This window comes from Amblyomma mixtum, chromosome 4 (assembly GCF_055824585.1).
Source record: "Amblyomma mixtum isolate Tamu chromosome 4, ASM5582458v1, whole genome shotgun sequence".
Classification (NCBI taxonomy): Eukaryota; Metazoa; Arthropoda; class Arachnida; order Ixodida; family Ixodidae; genus Amblyomma; species Amblyomma mixtum.
In genome coordinates, this window is record NC_143015.1 from 77,704,264 (window position 1) to 77,725,465 (window position 21,202).

At 48.0% G+C, this 21,202-nt stretch overlaps 1 protein-coding gene across 1 annotated transcript in view; it reads left to right on the plus strand.

Moving 5' to 3' along the window:
• LOC149347130 (sodium-coupled monocarboxylate transporter 1-like) overlaps positions 1-4,326 on the plus strand; it is a 96,045-nt gene extending 91,719 nt beyond the window's left edge. The window contains exons 16-17 of the mRNA XM_089586893.1: positions 1,669-1,763; positions 4,011-4,326. Coding sequence (XP_089443019.1) covers positions 1,669-1,763; positions 4,011-4,157 — 242 coding nt within the window. The 3' untranslated portion in view covers positions 4,158-4,326. The remainder of the gene's footprint in view (positions 1-1,668; positions 1,764-4,010) is intronic.
• The last annotated feature ends 16,876 nt before the right edge of the window (positions 4,327-21,202 follow it).

Sequence of the window (21,202 nt, forward strand, 5' to 3'; positions counted from 1 at the left end):
CCTCGCGGCAGCGGCGCGCAGCTGCTGCTCGGCGCACCGTGGTTACGCTGGGACGACCGCGACGAGACGAGTTGGGGCTCTGTCTGTCTCCTACAGGCGTGACGTCACAGCGAAGGTCATGCTAAAGGTCCATCGGATCGAAGCGTCTGATAAGTGCTTCTGCCCTGTTCTCCCTCCTTTCAGTGTTGAATATGGGATGCATGTTACGAGGGAGTGGGAGAATGATTAGATTTTCTCGGCAGTCCTGCGGAATGCTCGATTTGAGTTAGCCCGAGCTCTCTACTTCCGGGAAGCTGTGGAGTCGCCCGACTGCCAGAACATGGACGAGCGTCTGCAAAATTATGCGGAAATAGTTGAAAATTAAAGGTTACAGAGGAGACTGGTGCCACCACCGGATAAAAGTCTAAACAGTAGGGAGGCAATCGCATGGCGACGCCTCCAAGCTGGGAACTTCGTAAACCCGGTCTGGGCCTATCATGTTCATAGAGATAAAAAAAACGATAAGTGCAAGCACTGTGGGGCGAGAGGGACCCTCGACCACATAATCTGGGAATGCGCTAGCTCCCCAGGGGCTAACGAAATTATAAATTGTAGAGAAACCTGGGAAGCCCTGCTGCGGAGCGAGGCCCCTGCTTCACAGCAACAAGCCATCCGCCTGGCGGAAGAAGCCGCGAGGAATCAAGACCTCTTCGCCTGCTTCTAATCGCGAAGGTCCCGGCCCCCGTCACCAAGGCCTGCGTGCCGGGGGCGAGGAGTAGGGGGCTTCCTTATCTGGCGGAAAATAAAGTTGTTATCATCACCATCATCATGCTAAAGGTCAAACGTGGTTACACCGCCGGGACGACGCTGAAGGGCTCAAACTGCGAGCAGTATTGCTTTCGCAATAAAAAGACACAGTGTGCCAGGAAACTCATAACTCGGTGGACACCCGAACCGCGCCGTAAGGAAAGGAAAATTGGTTTTAAGGAAAGGAAACGACGCCTGTCTCTCTCAGGTGCATACCCGAACCGCGCCGTAAGGGCCTTGAGGAAAATGAAATGAAATGAAAATTTGTTTTAAGGAAAGGAAATGTCTGTCTCTCATATCTCGGTGTACACCCGAAAGGAATGGACACCGCAGTACATGTCTCTAAAGCACCGTTCTAAGGCAGCACCTAAGACAGCATCGTATTCACTACACGCGCGTCTCCTCCTCCGCCTCCGTACAGGCAGTGCGTGGACGGCCGAACGCCTCCACCGCTATCGTGGTGCTCCCAGTGCATTGTGGTGGTGGTGAAAAACATTTACCGTGCAATAAATATTTACAGAGAGGTGATTGGGGTAGGCCCTATTGGCCCTTTCCCCTAACAATACTAGGTGGAGCCCCTATTCCGGGGCCCCATTGGCAAGCAACGCCGCGCGCGTCCGATGAACCAAGGCCTTTTGGGTCTTTAGGTGCGTTGTGCGCCAACTGCGACAGCCATGACGACAAAACAAGCACAACTGAAGCTTTTCGCTTGTATATTCAGGCTTAACCAGAGCTAAGCCACTGCTTAATTTTTTTTCAAAGGAGCGGGAAATTGATTCAATGTGGCGGCCCTACTTGCTTCCGCGCGTGAAAAGGACTCTGGGTTGGAATTTTGGGTAGAATATTCATATTCCTTTCTGTACATTATTTTTTTTTTTTCAGGTGGTGCTCAAGAGGCGAGGAAAAACATGCGTCTCACCAGCCCCGTATTTAGGAAGCTTTGGTGCCGCTTCAAAATTGTTCGACAAGCACTTGCGGTGAGCCCTATTTGCGCGCAACTTCGGCTACGATGGACTGAGACGATAGACCAACAACCCTTGTATTGTATTTATTTATTTATTTATTTATTTATTTATTTATTTATTTATTTATTTATTTATTTATTTCAAGTACCTACAGCGCCCATGAGGCATTATTGTAGGGGGGCTATTACTACATACAATAACACATGCAAAGAAGATACTGGGAAACATGTCAGCAAGGATAACACAACATACTAAAAGAAGACTAAAGGAGTTCACAAGTAGTATGAATGATGACACATCGGCACAGTGCTGGTAAACGCACGAGACTTGGAAGAAATACATCAGATTATGATTTCAACAACACTTTAGAAATCAAGTGCACAAACCACATCATTCGGAAGCTTATTCCAGTGCAGAATTGTGTTAGGAAAAACGAATAGAACCAGAAGTATGAAATGATCAGCTTAGATTTATTTTATTTTTATGCAAATATTGTCACTCAATTGAGAGCAGAAATGTGGACGTACGAATTCTTCTGACGTGTTATAAAGCCGAACAGCTGTAAAGCAAGGGACATGTATTTACGTGTTTTTTTCTGCCTTGCGACACGACGGGCTGAAACAGCTTAGGTTAGCCTCGTCGAGCGCCTTTTTGTTAAAAGTATTCTACTATGTAAAGTTAATTAGCACACATATTTCTCATGATGGGGGTGTTAACAACAACGTCATGCATTTTCGTCATGAAAAGTAATGTTGAATAGTTTCGGAAGGAAACAACCGCTCATTATAAGAGCGAGGCACTGGAAGTAGTAAGAGAGTATGTCTACTTAAGACAGGTAATGACCGCAGATCCGGATCATGAGAGGGAAATAACTAGAAGAATAAGAATGGGGTGGAGCGCATATCGTTGGCTCTCTCAGATCATGAATGACAGTTTACCAACATCCCTCAAGATAAAAGTATACAAGAGCTGTATGTTACCGGTACTCACCTATGGGGCAGAAACGGGGAGGGTAACGAAGAGGGTTCAGCTTCAGTTAAGGACAAAGCAGAAAGGTATGAAAAGAAAAATGATAGGTGTAAGGTTAAGAGATCGGAAGAGGGCGGAGTGGGTGAGGGAACAAACGCGAGTTAATGATATCCTGGTCGAAATCAAGGGGAGGAAATGGGATTGGACAGGACATATAATGCGAAGGCAAGATAACCGCTGGTCCTTAAAGGGGCCCAGAAACACCATCTTAGTTGACTGTTTTGCCTGTTGATTGCATACAGTGAGTTACTATGGTGCTATTAGCGTCGGTTATACCGCGTATATTCCGTTTTTTTTTTATATTTTAATGTCCTCCCAGAAACAAATTCATGGCTCTGATGGTGTCCCCACACAGTGGCGGGTTTTAGCAGCGGATATGACATCACCTGGCGCGAGCTTGATGATCGAACAAACAGTAAATATACTGCAAATTGTGTGAATAAATAGAGAGACATTTTGTCACCTGTCGGTGTTTTATATTAGATCAACAAAAACAACTTGTTCGTCTTAGATAAAATCCCTGCAATGCAAGTAAAATAAAAATACACCACCAGGGGCTCTGGCATGCAAACGACGCTGCCAGTCTCAGCAAGAACGAGTTACAGAGAGCAGGCAACCATGGAATGCAAACTTCCGTGACGTGCTCTGGCAGGCTGTTTTGATTGGTTGTGCCAGGTGCCGTCATTGGGAGAGCGAAATAGGAGTGGGAAGCCCCGCCAAAATCGAGTTGAGGGCAGCGTTTTGTTTGCTTGTATTTTGAAATTTCTTCATTGAATAACTCCTGTTCCTGTGCATCGATTCCTGTAATTCTTTTTAAGTCAGCATCTGTGTACCATAAAGAATCCACCTGAAGTATAGCCGGTATCCCCACAAGCAGTGTTTCGCAGCCCCTTCAAGGGTAACGGAGTGAATTCCAAGAGAAGGCAAACGTAGCAAGGGGCGGCAGAAAGTTAGGTGGGCGGATGAGATTAAGAAATTTGCGGGAATGCGGTGGCCGCAACTGGCGAAGGACAGGGTTAATTGGGGAGACATGGGAGCGGCCTTTGCCCTGCAGTGGCGTAGTAAGGCTTATGATGAGGATTATAATGATTTTGTATTTCGTAAAATGAATTACTAAGCAAACTGCAAAACGAGGATTATTTTAGCTGACGCTGCTCCATGCGCAGGTAGCTTGGTAGGTTGAGTAATCCTGGAAGTATGTGATACCCGCAATGTGTCCCATTTTAACAGCTCGACGAAGAGAACGAAAACGACGGCTCGAAGCCATCCTGCGAGTTCCGTGAAGACGGGCACCTTGGCGCCGAGCTAGCTGCGATTTATGAAGCACGTGGACTTCTTAAAAAATGCGGCGACGCAAGAACAGACTACGCTGCCTGACTACGATCCAAGATGTCGCTCTGCCCACTACATTCAACGTACCAAGCACCTCCCTTGTCGACTCGATCCCATCCTGATAGCCTCTACGCCAAATAATTGAGGCAATAAACGATCACTGTCACCAGTAAAAATTCATGGGGCACATTGACGATCTAAGGTGCGCGAGGCGAAAGCCTTGCCATCAACGAGACGACGGCCCTAGGCACACACGAGGCGGTTAGCGGCGACTTGGATTGGCTGGTCATGACTGATTAGTCATGACCCATGACTAACTAGTCATAATTGATTAATGACTAATTAGTCATTATTGGTTAATGACTGACTAGTCATGACTGGCTAATGACTAACCAGTCATTATTGGTTAATGACTAACTAATCATGAGTAACCGGCCATGACTAGTCATGACTATCCAGGCATGACTAACTGGTCATGACTGGTTAATGACTAGTCAGTCATTACTAATTAGCTGATGACTCACTAGTCATGATTCGTTGATGACTAACTAGTCATGACTAGTTAGTCATGACTGGTTAATGACTAGCTAGTGATGACTTGTGACTAGTAATGACTAGTTACAACTTTCACTTCAGATGTAACGGACGGACGGACAGTCATGGCCGCGAGTATGAGCTCTTATAAAGGCTTTCGCCTTTAAAGGAAAATCGCATTTGTTTTGTTCACAACAGAGCGCATTATCTTCGACCAGCCGTCGGCTTAAATGCTCGTGCCGAGGAGCGGTCAGTGTGAACTCTCATCGCTCCTTCAAGAGGTGTCTACCTCATATCGTTTTTTCGTGCGAAAACTAGCCGAACTCCCCGGGTTTCAGCTGTGTGTGTTTGTGTGAAGCCTCTGAGTAGCAAGTGTAACTGGCTCACTGTGCCAGTGGACACCTCGCATCGTATGGTTACATTTCATGACATATAGCCATGCACTACCGCTTAGGTAGACTTCTATATTCTCCCGCACATTGTTCTCTCATCAAACCCCAAGAAGTTGTGTGGAGGCAACTCCAAACGAACACCTTCCCAAACCCCGCGATATATATACCCGCATATACCCTGGGGTCTACTCCCCTTCCTGTCAACTATGTGGACAACATGCCACTCTATCCCACATACTCTGGGCTTGCCCTCGGTACTCCTCTGCCCGAGGTTTGCAGCTCTCGAATCCCGACCAGTGCGAGGCCGCATTGCTCAGTTACGACGTCATGCTCCCAAACCTCAGCGAAGAATACAAAATCGACGTCGCCGCCTACCTTCAGTGTGCCGAAGAAGCTGTACGGCTTGCTCGGCTGCGTATCGAATATCAGCAGCATGCACACCGACGCGCACGCTACAACCTACGACTACGCGACGCAGAGAATAAGCCACATGACTCGGTCTGGGTGCGGGCACAAATCCGCCGTCGGGGACTCAGTGAAAAACTGTTAAGGCGTTATTTTGGACCTTACAAAATACTTCGACGAAGAGGTGAACGGGACTACGGTGTCTTTTCCGATGCAGGAGAGTTGCAATCTGGCTCGGTTGGCACAGAGTCTTGAATAACTAAACCAGTCAAAAGACGAAGGACAGAGAAGAGACGAGGCACATACAGTAGCTGTGTGTACCTTGTTTCTACTCTTTATTTCGTCTTTTGATTTGTCTAGTTATTCGTTCCTGATGGCGCGATAGCAACGCCGCGGCACCGAGCACGCCCGGAAGTGGTTCGTGTCGTGTGCCCGGAACCCTATTACGCGCGGAAACGGACAGTACTGTCTACGTTTTCAGTGTTTGTTTTGGTTGTCTTATTGCGCGCGGTGATATACGCAGTGTTCCCATTTCCAGTGATGATGATGATGATATCCTCAGGCTTAATGGCACATACCCACGGCGGGGGATTGGCCAGGGTTCCTACTGGACATTTTACGTTTTCCTCTTGAGCATCGGTTCGATGCTTAGTTTAGAGGACGGTGACAGGCTGTTTATACAACTTTTGTTTATGCTCAAAGCAGCCGGAACGCAGTTTGATCCCATTATTTGTGACACGCGATGCAACCGGAGATTTCTGCAATGATTTCAGCTACGTTCCACTACTTCTGCCCTATTCGAAATTATAGCAGGTGTTTGTCGCACCTCAGCCCGATCGTTCTTCGTCGGCTTTAAATTGAGCGCAGCCGAGGGTAGTGTAAAGTCTGTTCTTCGACGACCGCCGAGCTCGCTTGTGCTATCGCCAGTGCCGGGCGGCACTCAGCCCAGTGAAAAGGGTGTCTACCACGCCAGTCTGCTCCTCTGCTGTTCAAGACTTGAGTTCCGCGAAGGACCCTTTCGTTTGCTGGCATTACTGCCAGCACCAAATCATCGCGGGGCTCGTTTCCTGCCTTTGCCACGAGTCACTCCCAAGATGATTCATGCAAGTGACTCGCCCTGTTGTTCACCTAGAACTCGTCATCCCTGGAAAAGCGACACGTGGGTGCGGCGGCGAGAGTGGAAAGGAGAGAGAGTGCGGATGGTGTGAGGAGTCCCGCGTGGAGAGGGTCTCCTGAATGTTCTTTTTATGTGTTTCTTTTTTTTTCGTTTTGCCAAGCCCTGGGTTCGAGGTTGTGCCCAACCTTCCAGGGCTGCGGTTACTGTATGTTAGACTTTCATTGGTTAGGGAAGTCTAGGGCGGGCCTTGAAACTTGACCGCTCTAAGTCATTTGTTTGTAAAGCATATCAAAATGCATGCAAAACCACTGGACAGCAGTCCTAGATGAGCCCTAGACTTGTTTTAGTCTCGGGAAGGACTCCGTGCTTGGCACGTGCTTCTACAAGCACAACCCTCCGGTCGATAAGTAAGGTCAGGTAGAGAGTTTTCTCTGTGTGAGAATTTCCCATTAAGTTGCAGTGCATTTGTGACTTTGCTTCTGTAACCCAGTTTACCTCTGTGCATACTTGTAAATATAATAATTCCTTTGACCTTCGACACCTGGCCATCTTGCTTATTGATCGCCGAATCGTCGACGATTGGAAGGGTCCGAGCCCTTCCGAAGAACTCAACGGACCATCAAGAAATTACTGATGGGGTGGAGAGCATTCTCGCATACCATGAATGGCAGTTTGCCTGATTGAATAGAAGTTTATTTGGACCCAGGAGCATAAAAGGGACAGCCGTCCATCTACAAAACAGAAAAACCACATTACCGCGACAGATGTCGCCCGATGCGCACACATACAATCACAAGCACCGTGCGTGTCTGCCGGCAAGCATTTTCGAAGCCTGACTTTCAGAACTTTCGTGAAATGTAAAGAGTACTACACAAAGGTTGTTTTTGTACATGGTAAATGCAGCCAGGTGGATGAAAACTGCCGCGATAATTGTCATCGTAATATCAGTAATGAACAAAATTCAATAATTAACTTTTTATTCACTGCAGTTAGAATGCGTGTTTCTATTGAAAACTTAGAGATTACTATTCTATTTTGTACAGTTTTAGTAACGCTCCCTAGTCCTGAGATATACGTGTCTAAATTTCACCCCAAATTGAAAATCGGTTTTTGGGGACAGGAAATGGTGCAGCCCACATACCTTGGTGGACACCCAAACTGCGCTGTAAGGAAAGGAGTGAAAGAAGAAAGAACTGGTTTGGTTTGTGGGGTTTACCGTCCCAAAGCGACTAAGGCTATGAGAGACGCCGTAGTGGAGGGCTCTGGAAATGACCACCTGGGGTTCTTTAACGTGCACTGACATCGCACAGTACGCGGGCCTCTAGAATTTTCTTTAGTGGAGCGCTCTGGAATGATTTCGACCACCTGGAGATCTTTAAAGTGCACTGATATCGCACAGCAGACAGGCGCCTTTTGCGTTTCGCCCCCATCGAAACGTGGCCGCCGCGGCCGGGTTGCATGGGCAATCCATCTGATTACGCTCGCCCTTGGTGTGACGCAACTGTGGAGTGAAAGGCGACGGTGATTACTTTTGTAGCGAAAGCTACACTGGCCACGAACTTGCGATTTCGCTGAGGCGCTGCTCCGAGGAGGCACAGAAACCGACCTTGAGCCGTTGCCTAGCAACCGCAGCAGCTGGCGGACGCCGCGCCATCTGGCATGACGTCACACCGCATGCCTCACCGCGGAGCCGCCGCCGCCGTTTGGAATGACGTCACATTGCGCGCCTCGTCGTTGTGCTCGCCTCCGCTCGCTTCGCCAGCTGTCTCGCATGCCTGATAACATGTCGGAGGATTGATAAAGAGACCTCGCGTGCTCCGCAACCACAGTTGAGGTGGCAGTATGGATGGCGACAAGTCTGCTGAGCAGAAGGAGGCCTGGAATTGACCACGGAACGAGATGAAGAGGAAACGAATCGCCCAGGAAACAGAGGAACAGCGCAGCGCGCCTTAGCTTTCGTTACGTATATCCTGGCGTAGCCGAGCTAAGCCACTGCCAATTTTTCGCTCTTGACTAGCAACGCGGTATCGCTGCGCTAAACTGCATCCGATGTCTAAAGCGGCACTTCTTCTTATCACCCACTCTAATAGCAATAGCTTAAAGTAGTGCTCGCCTCCCTGTCGACCGCACTGTCATTCTTCGGTTTCGCTGGCAAAAAAAAAAGAAATCACCGTCGCCCTTGGCTCCACTTTCTTGTCAGACGGAGCGCCATAGGCAACAGCTGCATCGCACCTGGGAGGAGCTTCATGCTGAGTGTCGCGCTCTCACATGCCTAATTAGACGGACTGGGCTGAAATTTTAGACGAGAGAATCTCAGGACGCAGGCGCGTTATGGAAATAGTGCAAAATAGAGTAGTCATCAAATGCCACTATCTCGCAAGCTTTCAATACAAACACGCATGCTAACTGCAGTCAATAAAAGGTTCATTATTCCATTTAGTTAATTACTGATATTACGATGACAATTATCATCACAGTTTGCGTCCGCCTGGCCGTATATCCCATGTAGAAAAACAAGTCTTGTGTAGTGCTCCTTGTATTTTTTTTTAATACTGAAGGCCTAGCTTTCAACCCCGTGTATATAGCAGCTGTGTACTACCGGTAATCACCTATGGGGCATAAGCGCACAGAATAACGAAAATGGTTTTCAACTTAAACTGAGGACAACGCGGCGAGGTGTGGAAAGGAAAATGATAGAGCTAACGTTAAGAGACAGGTAGAGGGCGGAGTGGGTGAGGGAACGAACGCGGGTTAATGACATCCTAGTCGAAATGAGGAGGAAGAAATGGGCTTGGGCAGGGCATGTAATGCGAAGGGAAGATAATCGCTGGTCCTTAAGGGTAACGGAGTGGATTCCAAGAGAAGGCAAGCGTAGCAGGGGGCGCGGCGGAAAGTTAGGTGGGCGAGTGAGATAGAATGGCCGCAGCTGGCACAGGACAGGGTTAATAGGAGAGAATGGGAGAGATCTTTGTACTGAAGTGGGCGTAGTTAGGCTTATGATGATGACAATGACGCTGATCAGCTGCTACAAGACTTCTGATCAATCTGCACCGCGCATTTCTTTCGACAAATGGGATCACTGAGCAACAATTACGCAAGCTCGTCTCAGAGACAAGTACAAGTAACCTGCCCGACTCTGGTACATCACTCTGTGCACCTGTGATGCACTGTCCACGAAAGGAATATCATTTGGGGAATTTTTATACGATGGACTCAAACTGCTTTCCCTCCATTGCGATACACAGAAGCGGTCCTTCATGGCGTTCGCAGCAGTTAAAATCATGTGTCTGGGAATGTTTCCCAATGATATTCTTACATGTTGCTTCAGATATTCGAGGTTGGCTGGTTTCGACTTGAAATTCTAACTTTTAGTTAACCTAGAGGAAGAAAATTCAAGGGTGATAAATCGGGCGACCTAGGAGGTCAGACTGTGGATCCACCACGCCCCATACATAGGTAGGGAAAGAATCGTCCATGAATTGTAGAGCCGGTGAAGAAAAATGCGGCGAGGCTGCGTCCTGCTGGAACCATTTTTTTTTTTTTAAACCAGTGGCAACTCTGGGGCAAATTCAGAGGTGATGCCCTTTAGAACGCAGTCTGTGTAACTAGTTATAAACGCCACAGAAAACATTTGGTGGTCATCTTACCTAGCTGGTTCTTGTGCGCACGTAGCCAGTGTGGGTTCTGGTAGTGGGCGATGTGCAAACTGGCATTCGAATCCTTGCGAAGTTGGGCCTGGTGAGTCCAAAGCACTATACGGAGAAATTCCGGTTCTTCGTGGCATTGAATGAAGCACCAGTTGTAAAAATCGAGCAGTTTCTGAAATTCATTTGGTCTCAGCTCCTTGTGAGGACCACATGATACGGGTGGCGGCTGTGTCTTGAAAGTGATCTCCAAACTGGCAATTTCCCTGACGCCGGCAATTTCCCTGACGCTTGCTTCCGGCTTCACGGAGATGTAATCTACAGGACGTCGATGTGAGAATCTACGGAAGCACTGGCTAGTCGCTTCATTTTCTGAACACGAACTGATCCAGTGGTCCTAAATCGATTAAATACCGATATAAATGTAGGGCGAGTCGGCACAAGACGGTCAGGATGTAGGGCAGCAAGCAGTCTGGATGCCAACTCCGCGTCCATCTGCACGCGTACAAAAGCGATCACAATGTCCACCTTCTCGGCAGCCGAGTATTGGAATTGCACTGGCGCGTCCACTCTCCAATATTCACGCTGCGACGTTGAAGTGTTGATCATTTTATGCGCGAGATGGCAACTCCGCACATTTCAGTATGAAAGACCCGGCCTTGTCGCCTGCGCACCACCAAAACCAGCACCTCGAAGGCAAACGCCAAGGCTTTTTTGTGAAACTGACGCTACAAACCACAAGAACAACTGCCTAGTAGACTGCAATCTACAGCCACTGCCGCGCAAGCTCTCGTTGCTTCGCGGACGAAACTTGCATGTGTCTGATGCACTTCCTAACACGCGCAGCGATAACACACGAACAGTAGCTCAACCTGGCGGCTAAATGAACGGACGATGACGCCTCGCATCTAGCCCGTCTGATAATCGCGTCAAAAGTGGCGTAGACAAAGAAAAACAGAGAAAACCGCAGGCTGCGCTTATCAAAGCTCATAGAATCAGCGGCCGAGTAGCTGACGATGACTAGCATTTTTCTTGCGCCGAGCGACGAAGCAAAAGATAACGCCGCCCGCAGTCGGGGGTCCCTACTTTTCTTTGACAATGCAGTAGAGGCTAGGAAAGGGAAAGAGACGGCCTTTTGTACCCGCGCTGTGGTGGTGGCTTCTTCATCGTTCGTTAGAAAGGCAGAGGGGCGGAAAGGGGAAATCTATGGAGCTGATTAATGAACAGCGCAGCAGGCGTAAAAAACCCTTCTCCTTTCCTTTCCTTCCTATAGCTTCTACTACTGCATCGCCAAAAAAAAAACAATTCTCCGCGAGTATTGTCAGAGAAATTATCACAGAAGTTTTGAATTCCGCGCCGCAGATTTTGAATACGTCATCAACGAATGTGTGTATTTCCTGAGATCCTGGTAGGCCCAGTCTCGCTTTCGGTTTTGTGCTAAAAAGAGGCATGAGCTTGTCGTGTTGTTGTTGTTGTTGTTGTTAGCCTTTGAAAAAATGGCACATACCCACGCTGGGGGATCGGCCATGACTTTTCCTTCGCTCTAAGAACTGATAAGACATCTGTGAGACATCCTGGCGGCGAAAAAAGACACGGACGAAGACAGAGGATACAGGACGAACGCCGGGCTTCAACTGTTCGTCCTGTTTCCTCTGTCTTCGTCCGTGTCTTTTTTACAACCAACTAGTCCAGCTTTCTACGCTTAATAATACGGCATCGTCTGCTTCGTCGCTATGCCACTCGTCATTGACAATAACAGCCGACCTTCGATGATTAAAATATTACCTTTTTAATAGTACATTTCATAGTACATAGTACATTTCATTCAAGTAGCATGCTTTTTACAATTACGGACGTCCGCCGCCGCTCAGAGTTTCTTTTTATCTCAAAAAGGCTATTGTTAAAAATTTTTAAAAGTATCTTGCTATAACACCCGGCATGTTACATCGTAAACATTAGTTTCCCATTAAAAGCAAACATTCTTCTATCGCGGACTTTGAACTGTTATTATAATGTACAGAAACATAACAGATAGTGTTACATGTTGTATCAAACATTAACTTAACGTTCTAAATAAAATTTATTTGAATATAGTCTTCTATGCGTTATTATAATCTTTGAATCGTAACTATGAAAGAACACTACAAATATGTTTCAAGCACTGGATCCGAGAACTCTGCAATGCCCCTGAAAGCAGGCCCTCTAGCCAATGGCGCCGACCCATTTCCATCCCAGGAGAAACTGGCCTATGGCCGATGGCATCCCCGGTCTTGAGTTGGTAGCCGATGTACTGAGCCGACTAAATTCGAGCCAGCGTCGGGCATCGTTTGGCCGACTGCCACGTCGTCCAGTGGTCGGCAGAAGGAAAACAGCCGACCACTGTCAAACGCCTTGCAACATATGGCCGCCAACGCGTAGGCAAGCAAGGACCGACCCGAGCCACCGCTGGCCACCAACCATAAAATTCGAGGCAACTGTGCAGAAAAGAAAGGCGCAGCTGCTTGTCTAAAGGCTACATGTTGCCTTGATCGTACCTGTAAATGCAGGCATAACTTTTCGCTAATGTATGCATGACCTTTAATTATGACAGGCATGTGCCATGCATGTGTCGTGGTTAGTTTTCTTGGACCTACTAACGTGGCATCGCAGGAAGTGCCAGACTATAGGGGATTAACTGGGGTTTAATCGGATTAATCTTGACATCATGAAAATTGGTCCGCGCCTGGAAGGTCTCCTTTGAGGGTCATTTGCCGCTGCGTTCTTGACTTGTATCAGAGTATAGAAACTTTATTACCCACTCGCTACTATCACTCACCATCCTCTTCAATAAACGTTTGCTCAATCATGGGGAGACCCTAATGACTACTATATAAGCTTAGCTCTATATAATCATTTCGGAGGTGCGTACGAGTTGTTCTAGGTTGTGCAGCTCAAGACAACATGGTGTTCTCGCTGTTGGTCTTTGCAAAGCGTTAAGTTTTGTACCTCCACAACTCGCGGGCGAACGTACACGTGCAGGGTTGCTTTACCATTTTTTGGAAAATGTTACAGTTATGTGGATTACATGTTTAATTAATGCTGGGGAAAGGTAGCTCGATAGCATTCATTTGTAACATTACAGGCACATTACAAAAGAGGACATTAAGAAATTTAAAATTACGTTTGAACAACACAAAAAGTAACAAATTATTTTTTTAAATGCTTAGGTGCTGCATAGGACCCTCGTTTAGCGCCTTTCCCTGCTCTTCTAACACCCCATCTCCCCTACCCTAGCCTGGCGCAGTTGCAGTGACACCCTTAAAGGGGCCCAGAAACACAATCTTAGTTAACTGTTTTGCCTGTTGATTGCATAGAGTGAGTTACAATGGTGCTATTAGCGTCGGTAATACCGCGTATATTCCGTTTTTTAATATTTTAATGTCCTCCCAAAAACAACTTCATGGCTCTGATGGTGTCGCCACACAGTGGCGGGTTTTTAGCAGCGGATATGACATAACCTGGCGCGAGCTTGATGATCGAACAAACAGTAAATATACTGCAAATTGTGTGAATAAATAGAGACACATTTTGTCACCTGTCGGTGTTTTATATTAGATCAACAAAAACAACTTGTTCGTCTTAGATAAAATCCCTGCAAAGCAAGTAAAATAAAAATACACCACCAGGGGCTCTGGCATGCAAACGACGCTGCCAGTCTCAGCAAGAACGAGTTACCGAGAGCAGGCAACCATGGAATGCAAACTTCAGTGACGTGCTCTGGCAGGCTGTTTTGATTGGTTGCGCCAGGTGCCGTCATTGGGAGAGCGAAATAGGGGTGGGAAGCCCCGCCAAAATCGAGTTGAGGGCAGCGTTTTGTTTGCTTGTATTTTGAAATTTCTTCACTGAATAACTCCCATTCCTGTGCATCGATTCCTGTAATTCTTTTTAAGTCAGCATCTGTGTGACATAAAGAACCCACCTGAAGTATAGCCGGTATTCCCCCAGGCAGTGTTTCGCAGCCCCTTTAACTGGGTGCAAAAAGGTTACATGCGCCAGAGAGAATAGCCACAAGAGCGGTTCGGGCTACTTGCCACGTACTCGGCAGAGGCACGTGTGATTTCAACGAAAGGGATAAGAAATCTCGAGTCTCTGTCTTGAATCATTGACTATCCAGACGACAGCGCATACGCTTAAAGAACTATAGACACAGAATTTTGGTGGCATGTTTTATTCTCTACAATGATGCAAAAGGCCCTACTATGCATGGAGCACCATGTACTGGCCTACGACCGCTAATTAATTTATAATCGAATTTTTCTGTCATGCAGTTTCGGTTTCAACAGCCGAGTGGTGTTTGTGGGATCAAAGAGCGTTTGTACGTCACATGAGGCACAGAAAAACGTCGATATAATAGCTGCTTCATCATTTTAATTCACTGCAGTGCAGAAACTAGCCTTTCTCAGGAGCCGGAATGACAATGACTGTAGAAGCAGGGATTATATTCCAGTTTTTTTGTACCTTACGTGATCTCTGACCGCATTTTGACTTTTAATAGCATCACAGACAATCAGGAAAACAGCAGAAGGATCTATCCTCCTCCGGATAAGATCCTTTAGCTCGACTGAGTCCTATAACTGGAGAAGACTCCAGGCCAGAAAATTCGCATCCCTGCTCTGGAGGAGCTGGACAGGAGGGAGGTGACAGGAGGGAGGTGACTCGAGGGAAGATGCGGAGGTGTGCGAGTTCTGCGGGCACACCGCTACACTCGAACACATACTATGGAGATGCCCCAGTGCCCCAGGATATGGCAGAATTAATAATGCAGAGGAATGGAAGACCATACTCAGAAGTGCTGACCTTAGCATACAACGATACGCTACCCGCCTGGCAGCAGAAGCTAGTCTTCCAGCTGCGACGCTGCCCCTCCCCGGACGCCAGCGTGCGGACCCGGAGGAGCACGGGGCTTCTTCTGGCGGAAATAAAGTTCCTTCACTCACTCACGTTACAATCATCGGTCGGCTGTTGAAACCGAAACAGTACGAGAAAGAAATTCGATTATAAATTATTTAGTGGATGCAGGAGAATTCCACAAGGTGATTCATCTGTAATAATACCTTACGCATCATTACGAACAATTAAACACGCACCCAAAAGTTAGGCGTCTCTACGACGCCTAACGACGACAATTTGCCTCCAATCTATGCAAGGTACCTGGGTTCGTTCATGCTCCGCATATAAAAAACGACGCTACTGCATATTCCCTCATTGTGAACAAGGCTCCCGTGGAGCAGCCGAAACGTCATTACACCACATTCGTAGAAACAGCGCTATAAGGCAAGGGACGATAAAGAAGACGGGACGAGCGCTGACTACAAACTGAAGAATTTATTCGAGCAAAACACACAAGTACATAATGTTCCGCGACCAGGTGCGCAGGTTTGCAGATGAACAAGACACTGAAATTCATTCAGGCTCGTCAACATATATGAGACTTCTCTATGATGAACAAATACAGACGTGGTTCTGACTATAGGTAAGGTATGCTTCATTCAACTCTCTTGTTATCTCTGTGCTCGTGCAACACTGAAGCTTCGTTAAACAGGGGAATGCACAGGGTTCGTGGCGACATTTTTGGTGGTGTTCGGTGATGTTTCTACGAACAGAACCTATAGCTCTACATTCTGTTTTACTGCACTATTTTCTTCACATTTCTTTCGGTCGGCTCCGTCTACTTTCGTTATGTACCGTCTTTGTCAAAAGTAACCAGGCTGCCGCGACGGCTGCGGGAGCAGGCGCGCGGCCGTGCGGCGGCGTTGCGCTCGCTGTCGCTGGCCGGAGCTCGCCCGCTCCGAGGGTGCAGCTGCTGACGTAACTTTGCACCCTCGCCCCCGTTTCTTAGATATGATAAAACTAGGCGCGTAAGATGTGCGCGCTGCGCTTTCGCGTGTTCGGAGCATGGTTGCGCCGACCGAGGGCGCACTGTATAGGAGCGGGTCTCTTCTCTCGTTACGGGCAACTGCGCTGAAGTGGATACCTGCATTTTTCGCTGTATAATTATGCCGGCTTATAATTATGCATTGTTCTATGAAACGGATAAGAAAAGTATCATTTTTTCTGCTCGTTTTGATGCGTTTTAATTAAAGCAGGGTAACGGTCCTCAAAATTTAAATACGCTTTTTCTGGGTTGTGTTGCGTACCCCTGCTTGAGTGCACGCCATGGGAAGCTTTTTAGCCCCCTGGTTACTATGCCTATAATTGACTGCAATACTTCGGCTTGGTTTTTTAATGTTTAATTTCCCAAAGCGACTAAGGCTATGAGAGACGCCGTAGTGAAGGGCTCCGGAAATTTCGACCACCTGGGGTTCTTTAACGTGCACTGACATCGCACAGTACACGGGCCTTCAGAATTTCGCCTCCATCGAAATTCGCCCCGCGTCTTTCGGGTCAGCAGCCGAGCGTCTTAACCACTGGGCGACCGCAGCAGGGTCAGTGCAATGCTTCATTGTAATAATTTCTTGCATTTGCTTGTTGCGAAGTTTTTTCAAATTTAATTAGGACGCATCAAAACGAGCAGAAAAAAATGATACTTTTCTTATCCATTTCATAGAACATTGCATAATTATAAGCTGGCATAATTATACAGCGAGAAACGCGAGGTATCCACTTCAGCGCAGTTGCCCGTAACGAGAAAAGAGCACCGCTCCTATACAGTGCGCCTCGGTCGGCGCAACCATGCTCCGAACACGCGAAAGCGCAGCGCGCACATCTTACGCGCCCAGTTTTGTCATATCTACCCAATCACCAGTGTACATTCATCGGACGTCCGAAGTATGTCCTTTACTGGATATACGGATATCCGTGGGAGATCCACCGACGTCCAACGGCTCTCGCACGTACCTCCGACGGAGGTACAAATATAATTATTTAGACTGCCGACAGATATCCATCTCGGATATCTGCCGGCGGATCTTTTGAGGATATTTGCAGGTAATGCATTCAACACCATTATGAGGCAAGCCAGAACTACAACCACCAATCAGTGCACCTCGCAGGGCCACTGGGCTTACTAAAAGCCCGCAGTGTCTGAAATCGGACGTACACCTTGCTGCACGTAATTGCATGAATCAGTAAAGCAATTGACCAAAAAGGCAAAGCATATCAAAGTCGGGATGATTTTATTATGACATAAGTGCCGTCTTCAGTCTTCACAAGGAATTCATCAAGCTGGCCATACATGAAGTTAACGCAGCAGGAAGGATACTGTACAGACCATGATGAATTTGTAGCCAAGCCGGGGACGTCTTCTGCAGAAAACAGAAAACACTAAGGTGGCGGTCCCACTCTGACGGTGAGCGGGAACCATTTTTGGTGATATTTGTACGTCGACTGTACCTCGCTCGTTCGCTTCATAAATACGGTTCAGATATCTCCGAAAAGCTGCTTTTCTCTGCTTTCAAAAAATGCATTTTGTTTAACGGTAGCTGCAAATTTGTTTCAACTGTAAAAGAAAACGCAAAGATGAAAACTGGCAGTTGAGGTCAACTTGTCTCAGGAAATGCAAAATTGTGAAAAACCTCTTGCACCTAGAGAAATACCTTTCGAGATACTTTGAGATCGGATGCTAATGAACATACTTAAGCATTTAGAAGTACGTGTATAGATTAGTTTATTAGCCACGCATGTTTGAAAAGCATAGAAAACAGAACAATGTAATCTGCAATAACTTTTGGGATATGCATTGCACTGCGGCGCCTTTTTGTACAGTTTGAGATCGTCTAATCGCCCTTCCTTTCTGAAAATTTCATCCGTCTGCCTTGTTTAGGTTAAAAGTTATTCCTGATCAAAGTTAGCGTTTTTTCGAAATAGTTAAAAACGGAATGCAATACTGTTCAGGTAACCAGCGCATGGCAGTTTTGAGATTTTGCGTGAAGAAATTTAATACTTCGCTCTACGCGGCTAAGCATCGTCTTTACTCTACGGCTTTTGGGGAATGCGCAATGTCTAGTTGATTTTAGCTACCTTTTTTGTTCTCGTCATGAAGGACACAAGCTCTTGAAACGTTCCGCGGCTTCTTTTTTTCTGGCAAATATACTCTTAAAATGTCGGTCTCTCATTCTTTTAATCAACTTGTAACAATTGCCAAGAACAAAGTCCACAGAATACAAACAATAATAGCAATAACGCAGCGACATGCGATAAATGTAGTATGTAGCGCCATCTACACACATGCACGTGTACTAAATAATCACAGTTCAAAAAAATAACGAGTGTGGCGCTGCTAAACATTTACAATCAGGAAGTGTTCACGAGAGGGAACGATACCTCTACGACGTTTGCACGTTTCCCTCGATTTTGCCCTATGTAGTGTGTGTCGAACTTCCAAGCAGATTTCCGCCATATTGCTTTGCTGGACTGTTTTGTAGCGTAAAGCTAGTAAAGCCACACTACGCGGGTCAGAGCCGAGTTTTGCGCGAGTGTGCGCCGCCTGTTATGCGCATGCGCGAGAACCGCGTGACGTCACGAGAGGCGCAGGTCCGCAGGTTCGTCGCCTCCTCGCCACAGCCGGTGCGAGCTCCTCGCTGCCGGCGCCGCCGGCGTGCGCTCCTCTCCGACGCGTGACCTCGTGTTTACGACAGTTGCGCCGCGCGCTACTGCGCATGCGCGAGGAGGGTGCGCGGAGAAATGACGGTCGCGCTCAACATGTAAGCTCTGGTAAGCTAAGGAGAGTCGAGCCGCTGCCAAACGGCGCAGAAGACTGGAAAATGTAAATTCTTCCGATCCCGAGGTTGTCGCCTGGCAGTTCGCCGTCGAGCAACCAAGGCGAAACGTGCGGCCGAAACACCGGAGCACTTTACGCGACGTATATCCAGGCATAGCAGAGCTAAGCCACTGCCAATTTTTTTTCACCTGACGCTACGAAACGCATTCTGGGCGTCGTATTATTTTTCGAGGACAGGCATTGCTAAAGCGACAGGAAAGGGAAGAGACAGGCTTTCGCTTCGTTCTGCCGGTTGTTCGTTGTTCCGGCTTGAGCTGTGGAGGGGAAGTTGGAGAGCGCTCGATTCGCCTGCACTCAATGCACCAGTTCGGCAAAGTTCTGCGGCAGCGGCGGTGCGGCGGGTGTGTACCGCTAGTTCCGGCACTTTGAGCGCAGTTTGGCACTGTCTGCTTCCAAAACGGATGGTCGAGTGCAGGCCTGGTCGTCGCTAGCCTTTGCGATGCCAATGAATTGCAGCCAGCTGTTTACAGCCTACATCAGCGGCAGCCAACCTCTCGTATCTCATGAAGAAATGTGCAAACAGCACATCACAATAACATGTTGCCATGAACCAGCCTCGATCCGTTTCTTTGGAGAACTCGAGCAGCGTTCTAGCTTGTCGACGAGTGAAAGTTACTTGAGTCTCCGCCGTTTATCACAACCCGCAAACCATCATCTGCTTCCATGGCAGCTGCACTATTTCAGCACTAACCATGGAGCAGGTGCAGTTTTCCTGAACTAGACTCGCACTTCTTTCAAACGAATGCCGTGGTTCAGAGGGCGCCATGTTCCACCGCTGAAATGAATCCATGTGGCATATAAATCCGATACAACTCAAGAACGAAGCAGCACATGCCCATCAAAGGAGACCGCCCAGCCAAGCGCGTTGACCGAACAGTTTTCTGTTCGGTCTCCACAGGTGCGCCGCGACAGCACCGGCAGAGACTGAAGTCGCCACGACCGACTGTTGCCGAATATGATTCCACCTGTAGCATTCAGCGCTTTTGCGAAAAAGACGCTCTCGCGCGGATCTATGCAAAAGGTGAGTAGCCCAGCCCTCTCCCCCCCTCCCCCTTTAGTGGCCAATGCAGCTGAGACAATAAACGGGGGCACCACACCTACTAGTACCTTCGCCTTTCTCCCTGTCTTTTCCCCTGCTCCAGCTCAGGTGCTCCTAGAGACGATGGCGGATGCCGGGGCAGCAAAATATTTTCCTTTCTTTTTGCGTTATTATTATTTTAGCCTTATCCCGAACCAAGGACATCCACTCTCGGCTACACGGGGACAAAACGCCGTCTCCTTCCTTCTCTTTCGCAGGCTTGGCTGCATGCACAGCCACAGAAATCGACGTGACTGGCTGGAGGGCTCCCTCTGAGTTGCATGTGCCGCTTTGTTCTTTAGTTGTAACCGGCTATAGTGCTGTGAGGTCCCCTCTTCCGGAACTGGCACAAAGGACCGCCCCCTCCCCTTGCTGCGCGCCCCTCCTGCAGGCGGGGAGACTAGCGCCGCAGGAAAAGGAATTCTCGGAAAATGATTACAAGCACGTTATAAGCGGTGTTTACATGACGGGTTGAGTGGAGGATTTGAGCTGAAAACCGGTTACTGGGTTCATGTAAACGAGTCGGGTCCGGGAGTCGAGGGAGCGAGTCCAGTCAACTCCGCTGCAGGGGGTGGGTTGACTCACTCGACCCCAACAGCAGATAGCACGTAAACCGGTCTGAGTCGGGTTAGTGGAAGGAGAGGTGATAAATGCGAACCTGTTATTCGCTTGCGCCGTAGCGCCTGCGAGGCAGCCGTGCATGCCGCAATCTTCCCGGCTGCCACTGCCCTTTCCCGCTGCGCCGTTCGACGCTTGGTGCCGCTGCTGTTGAACCGGTCGCGACTCGCTAAAATCGAGTTCATGTAAACAAATTGGGCTGACCTTGCTCAACTCGATCTCCTGGCTCGACCCGCCGAAGTCGGGTTCATGTAAACGAGGCTACAGTTTCCTGACAATAGACGGTGTGAAAATAGCAGCTGTTCCTACAGTTTCCAGGTACGCGCGCGTGGACACGCACGCATACACACACATACGCGGGCGCACTTTTTCAATCTTTGATCCAACCAAATCGAGGCAAATCGACGCAAGGCAAGAAAGATATACATTTCAGCACGCGATGGAAAATTCTGGAGGGAATAAGCAACCTAATGATGCAAACTGGATACAAGAAAGACGTACGTCTAAAATGAATAAGAGCACGCAGTTGAGGGTCCAAACGAGA